This window comes from Artibeus jamaicensis, unplaced genomic scaffold (genome assembly GCF_021234435.1).
Source record: "Artibeus jamaicensis isolate MK-2021 breed Jamaican fruit bat unplaced genomic scaffold, CSHL_Jam_final scaffold_833, whole genome shotgun sequence".
Lineage (NCBI taxonomy): Eukaryota > Metazoa > Chordata > Mammalia > Chiroptera > Phyllostomidae > Artibeus > Artibeus jamaicensis.
Window position 1 is genome coordinate 655,290 of NW_026522056.1, and position 14,535 is coordinate 669,824.

Genomic DNA, 14,535 nt, shown 5'->3' on the forward strand with positions numbered 1-14,535 from the left:
CAAAAGAAAATTTGCAGGACAAAAGGGACTGGTAAGAGGTATTCAAAGTCATTAAAAGGAAAGGACCTACATCTAAGATTACTCTATCCAGAAAAGCTATCATTTAGAATTGAAGGACAGATCAGTGCTTCCCAGATAAGGTCAAGTTAAAGGAGTTCATTATCACCAAGCCCTTATTATATGAAATGTTACAGGGTTTCTTTTAAGAAAAAGAAGATAAAAAATTATGAACAGTGAAATTATAACAAACTCATAACTATCAATAAGTGAATCTAAAAAACAACAACAACAAAAAATCAAGCAAAAACTAGAACAGGAACAGAATCACAGAAATGGAGATCATGGAGAGTTATCATTGGGGAGGGGGAGGGGAAGATTGGGGGGAAAAGATTCAGAAAATAATAAGCATAATAGGTAGGCACATAATAGTCGGGGAGGTTAGGAACAGTACAGGAAATGGAGAAGCCAAAGACCTTATAGAAGGCTGTGCACAACCCATGGACATAAACTAAGGGCAGGGATTGTTGGAGGGAAGGGGGATACCAGGTGGAGGGAGGCAAAGGGGGAAAATTGAGACAACTGTAATAGCACAATCAATAAAATATATTTAAAAATACAAAAAAACCATAAAATGTATAAAAAGGGCTATATAATATAAAAATTAGTTAAATAAAATAAATGAATAAACAAAATTAAAATTAGTCTACTTATATTAGTAATAAGTAAATAATCTAGTGACTAAAAAATAACTAAATAAAAATTCATGAATTTTTACTGAATAAAAATTCAGGAGTACATACAAGTGATAAATCAAGAACCTGATGGATACCACCTTACCAAGCGACTGAAGTTAGAAGTTATGGTCACCAAAAAAACGGTGCAAGCTGACATTGCTTATATAGAAATCCCAAGTATTTTTAAAAATTCACTCATAAGTGAATTTGGCATGGTCAAAGAATACAATGTCATTGTATAAAAATCAATTGTATTGGGTTGGCCAAAAAGTCTGTATGTTTTTTTTTTTTCATAAAATAAAAGGCACATTTTTCATTTTCCCAATAACTTTATTGATTTGAGTATTTTGAGTATGTTAGCTATCTCCCACATGGTATAACATTGATTATTCTCAATTAATGTCTTGATTTGATTGCTATTAAGTTCAACTGGTCTACCCTACCAGGAAGCATTGTCCAGCAAGAAAACTCCAGCATGATACTTTGGAAACCACTTTTGACATCTTTTGACACGTTCAATCAGTCATAGCACCTTCTCCACACACTGCACAAATCTTTTTTTTTTGTATTTCAGTTGCATTTTTATCTTTCTTGAAATAATAAAGCACAATATGCTGAAAATGTGTATTTTCTTCCGTCTTCAATATTAAAATAGCTACACAAAAATTCACCTGTTTTGAGATTTTTTAAAAATACACACTGATGTGACTACTGTCATAATACGATCTAACGAAATTGTTTTGAATGAAGTTAAAGACAACTAAGTGCTGCTCCTAGAGCCATCTTTTAGAAAAATCCACTTTTCAGCCAACCTAGTATTTCCATATATGAGCAATAAAAAATTTAAAATAACAATAGCATCAAAAGCATAATTTGGGTGTGTTGATAGCAATGTTCTAAATTAAGATTATGGTGGTGATCACAAGATTATACACATTTGTTAAAACTCATAGCATTGTACACTTAAAATTAGTGAATTTTATTGTAATGAAAATTATACTTCAGAGAGTGAGCACCTACCATGTGTCATGTTCTGGATGCAGAACATACAATAAGGAAAAAGATAAAGCTTTTCCATTGAAGCTAACTTTCTAGACACCGTTTGAATGTGTTAGTAAAATGCACTCCCTTGTCATTTGGGCAGCTTTCTGCCTAAATTATTTTTTATTATGCCCCTTGCCCAAAAAAGGATCAATGAAAAACAACCCAGGCCCTAGACCACTAAGACACGTGATTCCGTAATCTACTCTCCCGCAAAACTCCAGCGGACCTAGAAGGTTGAACAACACAATCCCAGACCCCTATTAGCCGGAAGCCGGCTTCCGGCGGCGGGACCAAGACGGCCCGGATCCCGGAAGTTCGTGCAGTGTCTTTAGCTCTCGCGGCCGCGGGGCGGACTGAAGCCCGGAAGTTCGCCAATGGCTGTGCTCCCTGGTTGGGTAGCGACCTGGGCCTGCCAGCGAGGTAAGATCTGTTCGGGCGTTCCTGGGTATGGCCAGTCCCGCGGGGGTCGGGGCTGCGGTCGCGGGCGCAGCCGTTGTCACGCTTCTTTCCGCCGCGCTAGCGCTCTACGGGCCGCCGCTGGAAGCAGGTAAGCGGCTGCTGGCTGCTTGTCCACACGGGAAACGTTGCGGTGGGTCCGCGAGTAGTTGTGAGCTGCGCCGGGGAGCTGGGGAGCGGGGGTGGCTGAGGGTGGCCGTGGGTGGCCGTGGGTGGCCGAGGCGAGCACCGGCGGACCCAGAACCACGTGACCCCGGGGGGCCTGGCCGCACCTTTCGGGACTGCAGAGCTTTCAAGTCCGTCTTGGCGAAAGTAATTGCTAAAGAGTTTTTGGCTTCTTGCTTTTAAGCATGGTGGGTCCAAATGCTTTGAGGATTATTGAGGGGTTTTTCAGCAAATGCACCTCACTTAATCACACCAGCTTCAGAGGGGCTTCTGGAGACCAATTTATTGAGACTTTTCACTGGTAGCTGTTTGTGTTAAATTCATACAGTATGATTAGTTAGCAAGATTTCCCAGAGTTTGTTTGAGTTCTCATTTCGGGTGTTGTAGATCCCTGATTTCTATCTTTAAGGCATATCTCCGTTGACTTAAGCATTGTTGTCTTTGCTCCAAATTAGTTATGGTTCATATTAATTTAAAGCACGGTTGGCACAAAGAAACATCGGTATCCCAAGAAGTTGTAAGTGGCAAGTAATTCTAGAGGACTGCTCAGGCTTAAGAAATCTATGTAATTCTTCAGACTTCCTCAGCCACAAAACAAGCAAACAAAAAACCAGACTAGTTCCACCAGTTCTTCCAAAATCAGAATTGTTATGAAAACAAAGTTACTCAATAGGATAAGGTTTAAGTTACCTCTTGTCAAGGCCTTTTCATTTTTCACAACTTTGATGTTTATATTTAAGTATTTCTGTGGATAAGTCCACATGGTGTATGTCAGTAAGCCAGTTGAAACTGAGATTCAGTGTGAAGTTTATGGAAATTTAATTGACCTTTTCTTTGGCCTTTTCTGCAACAGGTGCTCATCTTAGGTGAGTGGGACGAATGATAGTGAACAGTGTGGATTTTACTTTGCATGCATACCGTTCCAGTTAAAAAGTGAAAATGCCGTATTTCTCAACAGTGATTTCACCCCCCTCCTAAATGGTTTCAGAAGGCATTTGGGAAGGATTTGACTTGTGTTTTGGTTGGTGGGGTGAATATTTGGTTAAAGAAAAATGATTTCTTTTGCTTAAAATGGCTGCATTTTGGTAAAATGATGTCTTTTGCCCTAGCTTATTCTTTACTAACAGGCATCTTCACAGGTCTGTCTCTGGGTCTTATTTTCCTTATTTGTAAAAAATGTATAAACTGGCTATAAGTGAAGAGAGTGACTCAAAATGCCTTTGATCACCAAACATTTATTCAATGTCTTATTCTGTGCCAGACTCTGTTTGAGGCAATTGAGGATGGGGGTACAACATGGAAGCACATAGACCCTCCCCTGAAGTTCCCAATGGGAGCTGTACCACATTTTGTGCAGGCAGAAGGTGGTGGGGTGGTCTTATTGGTATTTTGTGTGGGGCTAAGTGCCTAGTGTTAAAGTGATGGTATGTAATAAACCCAAAACACAGGGAACCTAGAATAACTGAAGAACCTTGAGTGACTGGTAAGTTTGAATTCCACCTATCTTTACAATTTCTGGCCTTTTTAAAAAAAGTAGCTGTATTGTTCTGGGGAATTTGAAGGAGCGACCATTCTCTGGTATTCTTGTATATGTTCAAGTTTGAGACAAATGTATGGCAAGCATTTTCATGACTGCATAGAGCACAGGTGGCAAGCACAAGGCCCTCGGGCCGAATCTGGCCCTCCACCTTCTTTTCTCTGGGTCAGCACCTTGTTTCTACCCAGTCAGTGGCAGTGCCGAGCTCTTGCTTAACTGTTAAGGAGTAATTACATTTATACTGTCCTAAAATTACATTCAGCCCTTTGAAGGCAACCTCGAGGCTGATGTGGCCCCCAGTGAAAATGAGTTTGACATCCCATGCTTGGACTGCTCATCAGCAGTCAGTGATGTCATCATTAAATCTGCTGATAACAGCTCTGGTTCCTTCAAGCAGCTCGTGAGGGAGTGCCAGGAAAGAGCATTTCACTGTAACTGTGCATGGCAGAGACTGCAGTCTGGAATTTGGGGTGCAGCTCCGTATTTTGGAAAGTTGAAAATTTCAGTGTGGGCGGGGGGCGCGGGGAGTGAGAGTAAGGGTGCTCTGTTTAGCTCAAGGCCTCTGCCAACTGGCTGTGAGTCAGGGTGGGAAGTTGTACTTTGGACATGTCACTGGAGCAAAATGTGGCTGATGAGGAAAGACAGTGGGAGCAGAGGATCAGCCAGTTGCACTGATCCTTGCCTGTGCCTGGTTGTGCCTTTTCTTCGCCAAAGGTTTACGCTGATTCTATTTTGAGTTTTAATCCTGCATTGGTTTGTAAGGTGAAAAGTTTTGGGGTTGGCAGTGATTAATATTTTCTTTACATCTTGGTGTCTAAACACTGAAAGTGTCATTAAAGGTAAAGCTGTTTGACCATGTGGAGCTGAGCCCACTTGAACTTGTGACTCATATCTAGGTTTTCTCAGGTGCTGAGATAATTGGAAGGACAAAAATATTAAGGGCCTTGTTTTCAAGGAAGGCCAATTAAAATGAGCTATTTAGAGATAATTCAGAATGCCTTTGAACCCAATGTAAGATATATGCTCTATATTTATAATGCCATTTCTAGGTTATTTAATTTGTAGCTAATCAGTGTTGGAATTGTGACTGGAAAATGAAATGGGGAGTAACATGAATCTGTCAGACATGAATATGACAGTGGAATGTAACAAATGAGAGATTGCTTTTCCAGTTTAATAGAAGAGACAATAAATTTAGGGAAAGGTTGAAATGAAATGTGTGTGGTTTATTAATTAATAACACATTACAAAAAACTTCCTGAGATTAAGTAGACTTCCAAAATGTCTGACACATTTAAAAAATAAACTTGATATCTACAACATGTGTTCATATTGTAATTTCTGAACATCATTTGTTTACAGAAATAAAATAGTGAAACCATTGGGCAAAAATCTGTAGCATTTATACTAATTCAACTTGGGGAAGTATTTTGGTTAATGGGCTATTTTGTCTAACTTTCTGTTCTTTATATATACCAATAGATATATGTTTACCATTCTGAGGAATTTAATTTTCCTGTTTTTCAGTTTTAAAAAGAGCATTTTTGCTGCATAAAGCACATTCGATAAAGGATATGGAAAATACTTTTCAGTTGGTTAGAAATATTATACCTCCTCTAACTGCAAAGAAGCACAAAGGACAAGATGGAAGAATAGGCATAGTTGGAGGCTGCCAAGAGTAAGTGACTTGGGAAATGGTAGTATTTAAACAGTTCATGTCTGTTTTCTGGCTGTCTACCTACCCATCAGGCATCCATTCAACTGTCCATCTGTCTAGTTGTACCCCAGTAATCATTTCCAAATGTAGTGTGATATTATGACACTTGGTATTTTTCAGTGATGAACTTTAAGATGGAATAGGAGAAAATTCTAAGGGACTGTGATTGAGCTGTTCACTGATGTGTGTTATTACAAAGGTTTTGCCTATAGTTGGGACATGAGACTGTTTTTTCTTATCTTGTACTTTTCTATACTGACCAGACTCATACCATAAACATGTATTACTTTTGCAGTCAGAGTAAAAACACTCAGCATCTGCTTCATTTACTTTGTTGATTTAAAGACATTCCTGGAAGTCATTTATGAAATTTCACAGATCCTAGCTTCTTTTGAGGACTGTTCTCTCATCTGGTTTTATATATTTTGCTGCTGTGTTGTTTAACACATAAAGATTCATAATTTGTCCACACTTGTAAATACCTATTCCCTTTGACTTAAATTTGACCTTGGTTAGTATTTCTGTTTCTGCTTACATTCTGTGTGCTCTTTGCTTAGCCCTGTATTTTTAACCATTTATTATGTAGTTAGGTATACTTATTATAAATATACTTATAATAAGTATAATAAGGTATACTTATTATAAATAATATGTATCTAGATTTTATTTCTTTATCCAATATGATGGCAACTGCTCTTTTTAATAAGGGAAATAAACCTGTTAACATTTAGAGTTTACTTGATGTGCCTCTGAGTAAAAGGCACTAAAAAGTAAAAAAAAAAATTTACTCCTTATTTTACATTGTATTTCCATGTTGATTCATATAGTCTGATTCTTTTTTAAAAATATATTTTATTGATTATGCTGGTATATTTGTTCGTGTTTTTCTCCCCTTTATTCCCTTCTACCCTGCATGCCCCCAACCTCTGGCATTCCTTCACCTTACTTCCTGTCCACAGGTCATACATGTAATTTCTTTGGCTTTTCCATTTCTCATACTGTTCTTAACCTCCCCCTGCCTATTTTGTACCTACCATTTATGCTTCTTATTCTCTGTACCTTTCCCCCCATTATCCCCCTCCACAATGATAACCCTCCATGTGATCTCCATTTCTGTGATTCTGTTCTGTTCTAGTTATTTGCTTAGTTTGTTTTTGTTTTTAGTTTCAGTTGTGAATAGTTGTGAGTTTGTTGTCATTTTACTGTTCATGGTTTTTGATCATCTTCAATTTCTTAGACAAGTCCCTTTAACATTTTATATGATAAGGGTTTGGTGATGATGAACTCCTCTAACTTGACCTTATCTGGGAAGCACTTTATCTGCCCTTCCATTCTAAATGATAGCTTTGCTGGATAGAGTAATCTCGGATGTAGGTCCTTGCCTTTCATGACTTTGAATACTTGTTTTTAGCGCCTTCTTGCCTGTAAGGTCTCTTTTGATAAATCAGCTGACAGTCTGATGGGAACTCCTTTGCAGGTAACTCCTTTTCTCTTGCTGCTTTTAAGATTCTCTCCTTATCTTTAATCTTGGGTAGTGACATGATTATGTGCCTTGGTGTGTGCTTCCTTGGGTCCACCTTCTTTGGGGCTCTGAGCATCCTGGACTTCCTGGAAGTCAATTTCCTTTTCCAGATTGGGGAAGTTCTTCATTATTTGTTCAAGTAAGTTTTCAGTTTCTTGCTCTTCCTCTTCTTCTGGTACCCCTGTGATTCAGATGTTGGAACATTTAAAGTTGTCTCTGAGGTTCTTAAGCCTGTCCTCATTTTTTTGAATTTTTGTTTCTTCATCTGTTCCAGTTAGATGCTTATTTCTTCCTTTTGTTCCAAATTGTTGATTTGAGTCCCAGTTTCCTTCCCTTCACTGTTGGTTCCCTGTATATTTTTCTTTATTTCACTTTGCATAGCCTTCATTTTTTTTCTCTATTTTGCGACCAAACTCAAACATCAATCAGGATGTTCTGCGAGCATCCTGAATACCAGTGTTTTGAACTGTGCATCTGATAGGTTGGCTATCTCTTTATCACTTAGTTCTGTTTTTGGAGCTTTGATCTGTTCTTTCATTTGGGCCATAGTTTTTGTCTCCACACGCCTGTTACATAGTAAGGGGCAGAGCCTTAGGTATTCCCCAGGGTGGGGCTTGTAGTGCTATACGCAGGAGCTTATGCAGAGGAGGGGTTGGAGGGGGAACAATGCTGCTTCCTTGTCTCTGTTGGCTTTCAGTCACTTCCTCCACTACCCACAAGCAAACTGGGCCCTTCTGGTGCTGCTTCCTGGGTGGTTGGGGCTGTGTACGTTCTAGGACCCCATGGGTCTCTCCAGTGAATTCTCCTGTGAGACTGGGAGTTTGTCCTGTTGCTGTAACTCCCACAGGTGTTTTCAGTCAGAGGTTTGGAGGCTTTATTTCCTGGTGCTAGAACCCTGGCTTGTGCAGTCTGTCTCACGCCCCAGTGGTTCCCAGCGGTCCCTCCCAGTTTATCCACATGCAAATGTGGGGCCACCTGGTCTGCCAGCCACTACCTTGCTGCAAGTCCTCTCTGCCCCAGCTGTCCATCTCCGCCCCTCCTACCAGTTTGGGTGAATGTTTCTTATTTAACTGCTTGATTGTCAAACTTCCACACAGTTCTATTTTCTGTCAGTTCTGGTTATTTGTTGTTTTTAAATTTGTTGTTGCCCTTCTTTTTGGTTGTGCAAGGAGGGCACGTGTATCTACCTATGCCTCCATCTTGTCCAGAAGTCCTATAGTCTGATTCTTTATAAGTGGGTAAGTGGATATATGGTATTAATTGTATAGATGAGCAATAATTTATTTAACCAAGTCCCTATTGATAGGCAATTGTTTAACTATTCTTTTTTCAGTTGACAGTGTATCTGTAGATATCCCTTTATATGTATTTCCTGTGTACCCATTTGGGGGATCAATTCCTGGAAGATTTAAAAAAATTTTGCAATTGATTTTTAGAGAGAGGGGCAGGGAGGGAGGAAGAGGGAGAGGAAACATCGATGTGTGGTTGCCTCTCACATGTCCCCCACTGGGGAGCTGTCCCACAGCCCAGGCATGTGCCCTGACTGGGAATCGAACCAGCAACTCTTTAGTTAGCAGGCTGGCACTCAGCCCACTAAGCCACACCAGCCAGGGCAAATTCCTGGAAGCATTTTTACTGGAGCAGAGTACATAAACATTTTTAATGTTGATAAACATTGCAAATTATTCTTCCTCCAAAATTGCACTGTTGTGAGCTGCCTTCAACAAGCACGGGTTCCCCTCACACCCTGTGGTTATCGGCAGCCTTTGCTCTCTTGTAGGCAACCTATCCTGTGTATGTGTGTGTGTCATGCCCTGTCCTCTGTGTGTGTGTGTGTGTGTGTGTGTGTGGCATGCCCTGTCCTCGGGCGTTTCAGGCACCTGCTCTGCAGGACAGTGTTGTGTGTGCAGAGTGCCCACTGCTTTTTCCCCAGTTTGCTTTTCCTGGTATAGAAAAACTCTTCACTGCTTGGAATTGACATAAAAGTTGCAGTCACCATCTGATGCTGATTTCCAGGGTTTTCCTTTCTGTGCTTAAAAGTAGAGTTACAAGCATTCTGGAACAATAGGATAGAAGCCAGAGGGAAGAGTGAGTCTCTTCTCGTTTGCTCTGTGAGCCTCTGTGTGGCGCTACATTAAGATGACCATCGCCTGTGCTTACTGTTGCTCTCAGAGAGCTGACCCTGCTTCTTGGGTGCTGTCCAGTGCCAGGTGCTCTGGCTTCTGATTGATCCCTTAATCAAGCACCCACTCTCTGGCAGACGCCTTCAGTAAATTTGCACTGTCTTCTTAAACTGTCAGCTTTTGTTTTTTTCTCCTAACATAACAGTCCCACCCACCTTCCTTGCTAACGAAGCCTTAAATTTGTTGAGCTGCTTTTGCATTTTCTTTTACTTGCAGCTTTGTGTATTTCTGATACTTTTTATATCTGTGTATTAATCTAGAGAGGTGTCATCATGATATTGTTATCTCATCCAGTATACATCTTATATATTCTTTAATAGGTTAAAAAAGTTTCCCCACAGTTACTGTTTTATAAAGTTAATTCCTAGCTGCTTTATAGTTTTTGCCAATGTTGTAGAAGCTATCATATTTTCTAATCTAGTCTTAGTATAGAAAATGCTATTTTTATCTTTATTGTTTTTGGTTGATAGGAATCTGGCAACCTTGCTGAACTATTTCATACTAGGAGATTATGCTTTAACAACTTCATTGATGTCTAGTTGATAAAAAATTTGACAAGTTTGACATGTAAATGAATCCCTAAAACTGTCACCTCAAACCTTCAGTTTGAACATACCCATACTGGGAGATCACAGTCACAGAAAGCCAGAATTTGCCTCTCTTGACATAGTACAAAGGTGAAAGGCTGACTTTTCCGGTTCTGATCCATGTTTACTGAACGTTTACTGAACACTTACTAAGGGCTTGGTCCTGAGCTGGTGCCTGATGTCTGTATAGTTTGTTGATAAACCTGGTGTGCTTGTCTCATTCTCAGAAGTTTTTGACTGTAAATATCTTCTTTTTAGGTACACTGGAGCCCCTTATTTTGCAGCAATTTCAGCTCTCAAAGTGGTATGTTTACTTACATCTTGTTTATTAGGAAAAGTTGGGTTATTTAAATATGATTGAAGCATATGTTTTCCAATAGAAATCTACATAACATCTTCAGGTAATTGTGGGTAAGACAAACATCTTTAAATGTACCCTGACCTCTTTAGCACTGATAAAATAACTTGAAACTTACTTCTTTTAAAAATAAAGTTTTATTAGGATTGTGCTTTTCCAAAATGATCCTGGGATGCCTTTGCAGTGCTAGCTTAAGCAGTTGACATCTTTTGGCTTCGGCAGTTGCTCATGCTTTTTGATCAAGTCCTTACCACCCATTAGCACAGTTTATGTGACGTGCTCAGCTACACAGCCGAATTGCTTCCTGTAAGCTTCATAAGTGAGGCAGCCTGAGCCGGTCTGGACTGACCTGCCTCTTGAGTAACAGCAAAAGTCTGCCTTTATTTCTGGCCTTTTCCTAGGTTACGTCTTCTCTTAAGCCTCCTAGCTATAGTTCAACTGCTGCAGTTGGATATTTTTCTTTTATGGATAGTGCTGTGTAATTTGAATGGTTGAACACCACGTGTCCTGTGGTGAATGAGTGGCTCTTGCCGAAACCACTTTGGGTGTCTTTTGCGCATGTCCCATGTTAAGACAGCCTCTTGTACTTGTTTCTCAGGGTGCAGATTTATCCCATGTGTTCTGTACCCGGGAGGCCGCACCTGTGATCAAGTCCTACAGCCCGGAGCTGATTGTTCACCCAGTTCTGTGAGTTGGGCTGCACTTGGGGTGCTTTACTTGGAACCATTCTTGGTCTTGTGGTGTCTCTACACTGACTAAGAGCCTTTAAGTCACTGCTGTGCTGAGAGTTGGCAGGTAGATTGTTTCAGAGGAAAGAAGACAACTGTAAAACGAGCCCATTGTCTGGGGTCAGGAGAAGACAGACAGTGGTGTGTGACAGCGTGGGATAAGATCTGAGTATCAGGGCGACATGCCCAGGGCTAGCACCTGTGTGCTGTCAGAAATGTCTGGAGGTTCCTAGGCCCAGGGAAGGTCTGTGGGCCTGACTGGACAGTGCACATGTGGCCGGAACGAGGCGTCTGTTGGGCAGTAACAAAACCGTTCACTCGTTTAGCAGATCTGTGCAGGCCCTGTCCTGGATTCCACGGGAAGGGCATCGAACGGAGCAGACGGAGACGCCCACCTGTTTGCCCCAGAACTTCCCGTGTGATGAAAATGCTCTCCCTTGGTGCTGTCCAGCACTGTGGCTGCTGAGCACCTAAAATGTGGCCAGAAGGAATCAGGCCACATTTACTTGAATTTTAATTAAATTTAAAAGCCACATGTGGCTGGTATCTACTCTGTTGGGCAGCACAACTCTGGAGACAGACAAACAGCTAAGATAATAGTGTGTCGGGATGATAAGCACCATGGGTAGATGGGAGCAGGGAAGGGACGGAATGCTGGCTGTGGGTGACGTATGTACTGTGTGTGTGTGCAGTCTTAATAGGGTGTCTTGGGCAGTGATACAGCAAGGGGCATTCAAATAAAGGCTTGAAGATGGTGAGGGAGTGAGTTCTGCAGACAGGAAGAGCTGGCCCAAGAGCTCAAGCTACAGGTATGTTGGGGAGCACTTGGGTGACCAGAGGTTCTCAACCAGGCTTTGCAGGTTATGGGAGTCATTGTAAGGCTTTTGTCTTTCACATGAATGAGAAAGAGGCTGCTGGAGCATTTGAGCAGGGGAGGGATAAGGACCGTTTTCGTTTCAAAAGGCTCATCTGGCTACTGTGTTGAGAATAAGCTTTTGGAGCATAGGGAGGAAGCAGGGGTCCCACTAGGAAGCTTGTAAGGGTCCTGGTGATTCCATGATGGGATAGAATGGGTCAGGTCCTGGGTACCTTTTGAGAAGTACAGCCCCAAAGCAGCTGATCAGTGGTATATGGGAAAGAGGAGACTCAGGAGTGCCACCCAGGGTTTGGGATGAGTGAGTTGTCATTTAATGATGTTGGGTACCTGGGGCAGAGGTGTTGGTCAGGATTTGGGTTTTGGACATGTTTTAGGTTATCTGTTAGATGTCCAAGCAGACATGACTGGTAAGCATCGGATAGGAGTGGGGCAGTCAGGGAACATGTAATTCTGGGAGTTGTTAATGTGTGGATGGTGTTTAAAGCCAAGAAACAAAGCTGAGGCCACACAGGAGTGCGTGCAGATGGATGAGGTGGTGGAAGAGGAGGGGTGTTGCAGAGTCGAGTGAAGAACTGTTTGCAGACTGTTCTGGAAGGGCCTGTGTGAGGACCTAGATGGGTGGTTGGATTTCATGGTGTAGGGTCATTGGTGCCTTTGACAAGGGCAACTTGTGGGGGACAAAGCCTTATGGAGTGGGTTCTAGGCGTCTAAGAAACGAAATGACGAACAGGAAAGTTGTGAAAAACAACGAAATTCTGTGCAGCTGTCAGGTCTTGTTCTAAAGGAGGGCACTGTTAATGCTTTAAAGGGGCCAGTCTCGCGAGTCTCGTAGATGACCCCCAGTGTCTGATGTGCAGGACAGTCTGTAAGTATGTAAAACCTGCGCTGTTACTTCCACTCCTATGTGATGGAAACAGCTGGCCAAGATAATTTTGAAATTAGCCATAATGTCTTATTTTAATGTGCTTAAATTTTTTTTCATGAGCCTTGTTTTTTTTTCTTTAAAGGAGGAAAAAGTGTTGTACATTTATAGCTATATACTCTGTGTTATTGACTCTATTTCTGTTGGGAAGAAAGTTCTATGATGACTTAGTTTTCATGAGACCCAAGTCTTCCGCTGATTTTACAGACCCTTGTGGACCACATGAGTAAATTGCTAAGGCCCCTCCCACGGTCTTGGAAGGGGCACAGCAAGTAGAGGTTCTGATGCTCGAGTTTTATCACAGTGAATATGCCTCTGCTTCTCTTACTGGTACCCTTACTGGTACTCTGTTCAGCCAGACTGGTCTTTTGCCATTTCCCATAAGTAAGCACTTTTCCACCTTATTTCTTACCCATGCCACTCGTCCTTTACCTTGTTTGCTTATTCCCAGAGGGTATGGCTTCCTCTTCAAGCCTTTCCAGTAGAGGTGGAAAGAAAGGCTCTTTCTTCGTATACCCTTCATGTACCACTGGGACTAGAGGTGGGATGTGCATCCCCCTTGTTCTTCATCGCTCGTCTCAGACCATGGCCTCTCTCTCATTGCTAAAACCTCCAGCTGCTTCGAACTCACACTGTCAGACTGTGGTACCCACTCCTCCTCCTCATGGCAGCTAGGAGTGGTACCCACTCCTCCTCATGGCAGCTGTGTCAGACCCCTGGATCATTCCTAGAATATTTAATGTCTGGCTCAGTGTCTCTCCACCATTGCTCTCCTTAATTAACGATTTGTAATGTGTGTGACTGCTCTATTGAGATATAACTTACTATTCACTCATTTTAATTATATAATGATTTTTGGTGCATGTACCAAAGTGTTGCTATAACCACAATCTAATTTTAGAAGACTTCCATCACTCCAAAAAGAAACCCCTCCATCCATTACCACCCCTAGCCTGAGGCAACCTAATCTTCCAGTCTACATAGGTTTGCCTTTTCTGAACAATTCATGAATGAAATCATATGTGGCCTTTTGTGTCTGCCTTCTTTCACTTAGCATAACATTTTTGAGCTTCATTCTCGTTGTAGCATATAGCCATACTTCATTCGTTTTTTTAAAAAAATAATAAATTTATACCTCTTTTACCCATTGCTGCCCTTCTCCTCTGGTAACCACCAGTCTATTCTCTGTATTTATGAGCTTTTTTTTTTTAGATTTTACATATAACAAAGATCGTATGATATTTGGCTTTGACTTATTTCACTGGAAGGCAGTTCAATGTTGAAAGCTAAACTATGCTGGGGTGTTAGAAGATGAACCATGCTGCAGGGAAGACCAAGGAGGGTGCTGTACAAGTGCAGGGTGGGGGTCTGGCTTGGATCCTGGAACAGGAAAAGGACACTGGGGGGGAAACTGGGAAAGTCTGTAGTTTCATTAATAAACAAATAAGTGAAGTTTTAAGTAAACTGACCTGCCCTTCTTTTCATTGTTTAGCGACAGCCCTGATGCCGTTGGTGAAGTGGGAAAGTGGTTGCCCCGACTGCATGCCCTTGTCGTAGGCCCTGGCTTAGGCAGAGAGGACGCTCTTCTTGAAAACGTCAAGGTAACGTGCGGGCGTATTAAACAAACCTGTCCTGATAGACTGGATGCTTAGATCTCGGGAAGTCAGAACAGAAACATTTTTCTTACATTTCTGTTTAGTGTTTT

The 14,535-nt window shown here is 41.5% G+C and overlaps 1 protein-coding gene across 2 annotated transcripts in view; it reads left to right on the top strand.

The window, feature by feature from the left end:
* Positions 1 to 2,090: 2,090 nt before the first annotated feature.
* NAXD (NAD(P)HX dehydratase) overlaps positions 2,091 to 14,535 on the top strand; it is a 40,126-nt gene continuing 27,681 nt past the window's right edge. Inside the window, exons 1-5 of one of the 2 annotated variants that reach the window (XM_053659891.1) lie at positions 2,091 to 2,198; positions 5,464 to 5,614; positions 10,204 to 10,249; positions 10,902 to 10,990; positions 14,323 to 14,431. In XM_053659891.1, coding sequence (XP_053515866.1) covers positions 2,153 to 2,198; positions 5,464 to 5,614; positions 10,204 to 10,249; positions 10,902 to 10,990; positions 14,323 to 14,431 — 441 coding nt within the window. In that variant the 5' untranslated portion in view covers positions 2,091 to 2,152. The other variant, XM_053659890.1, reaches the window with a different exon arrangement.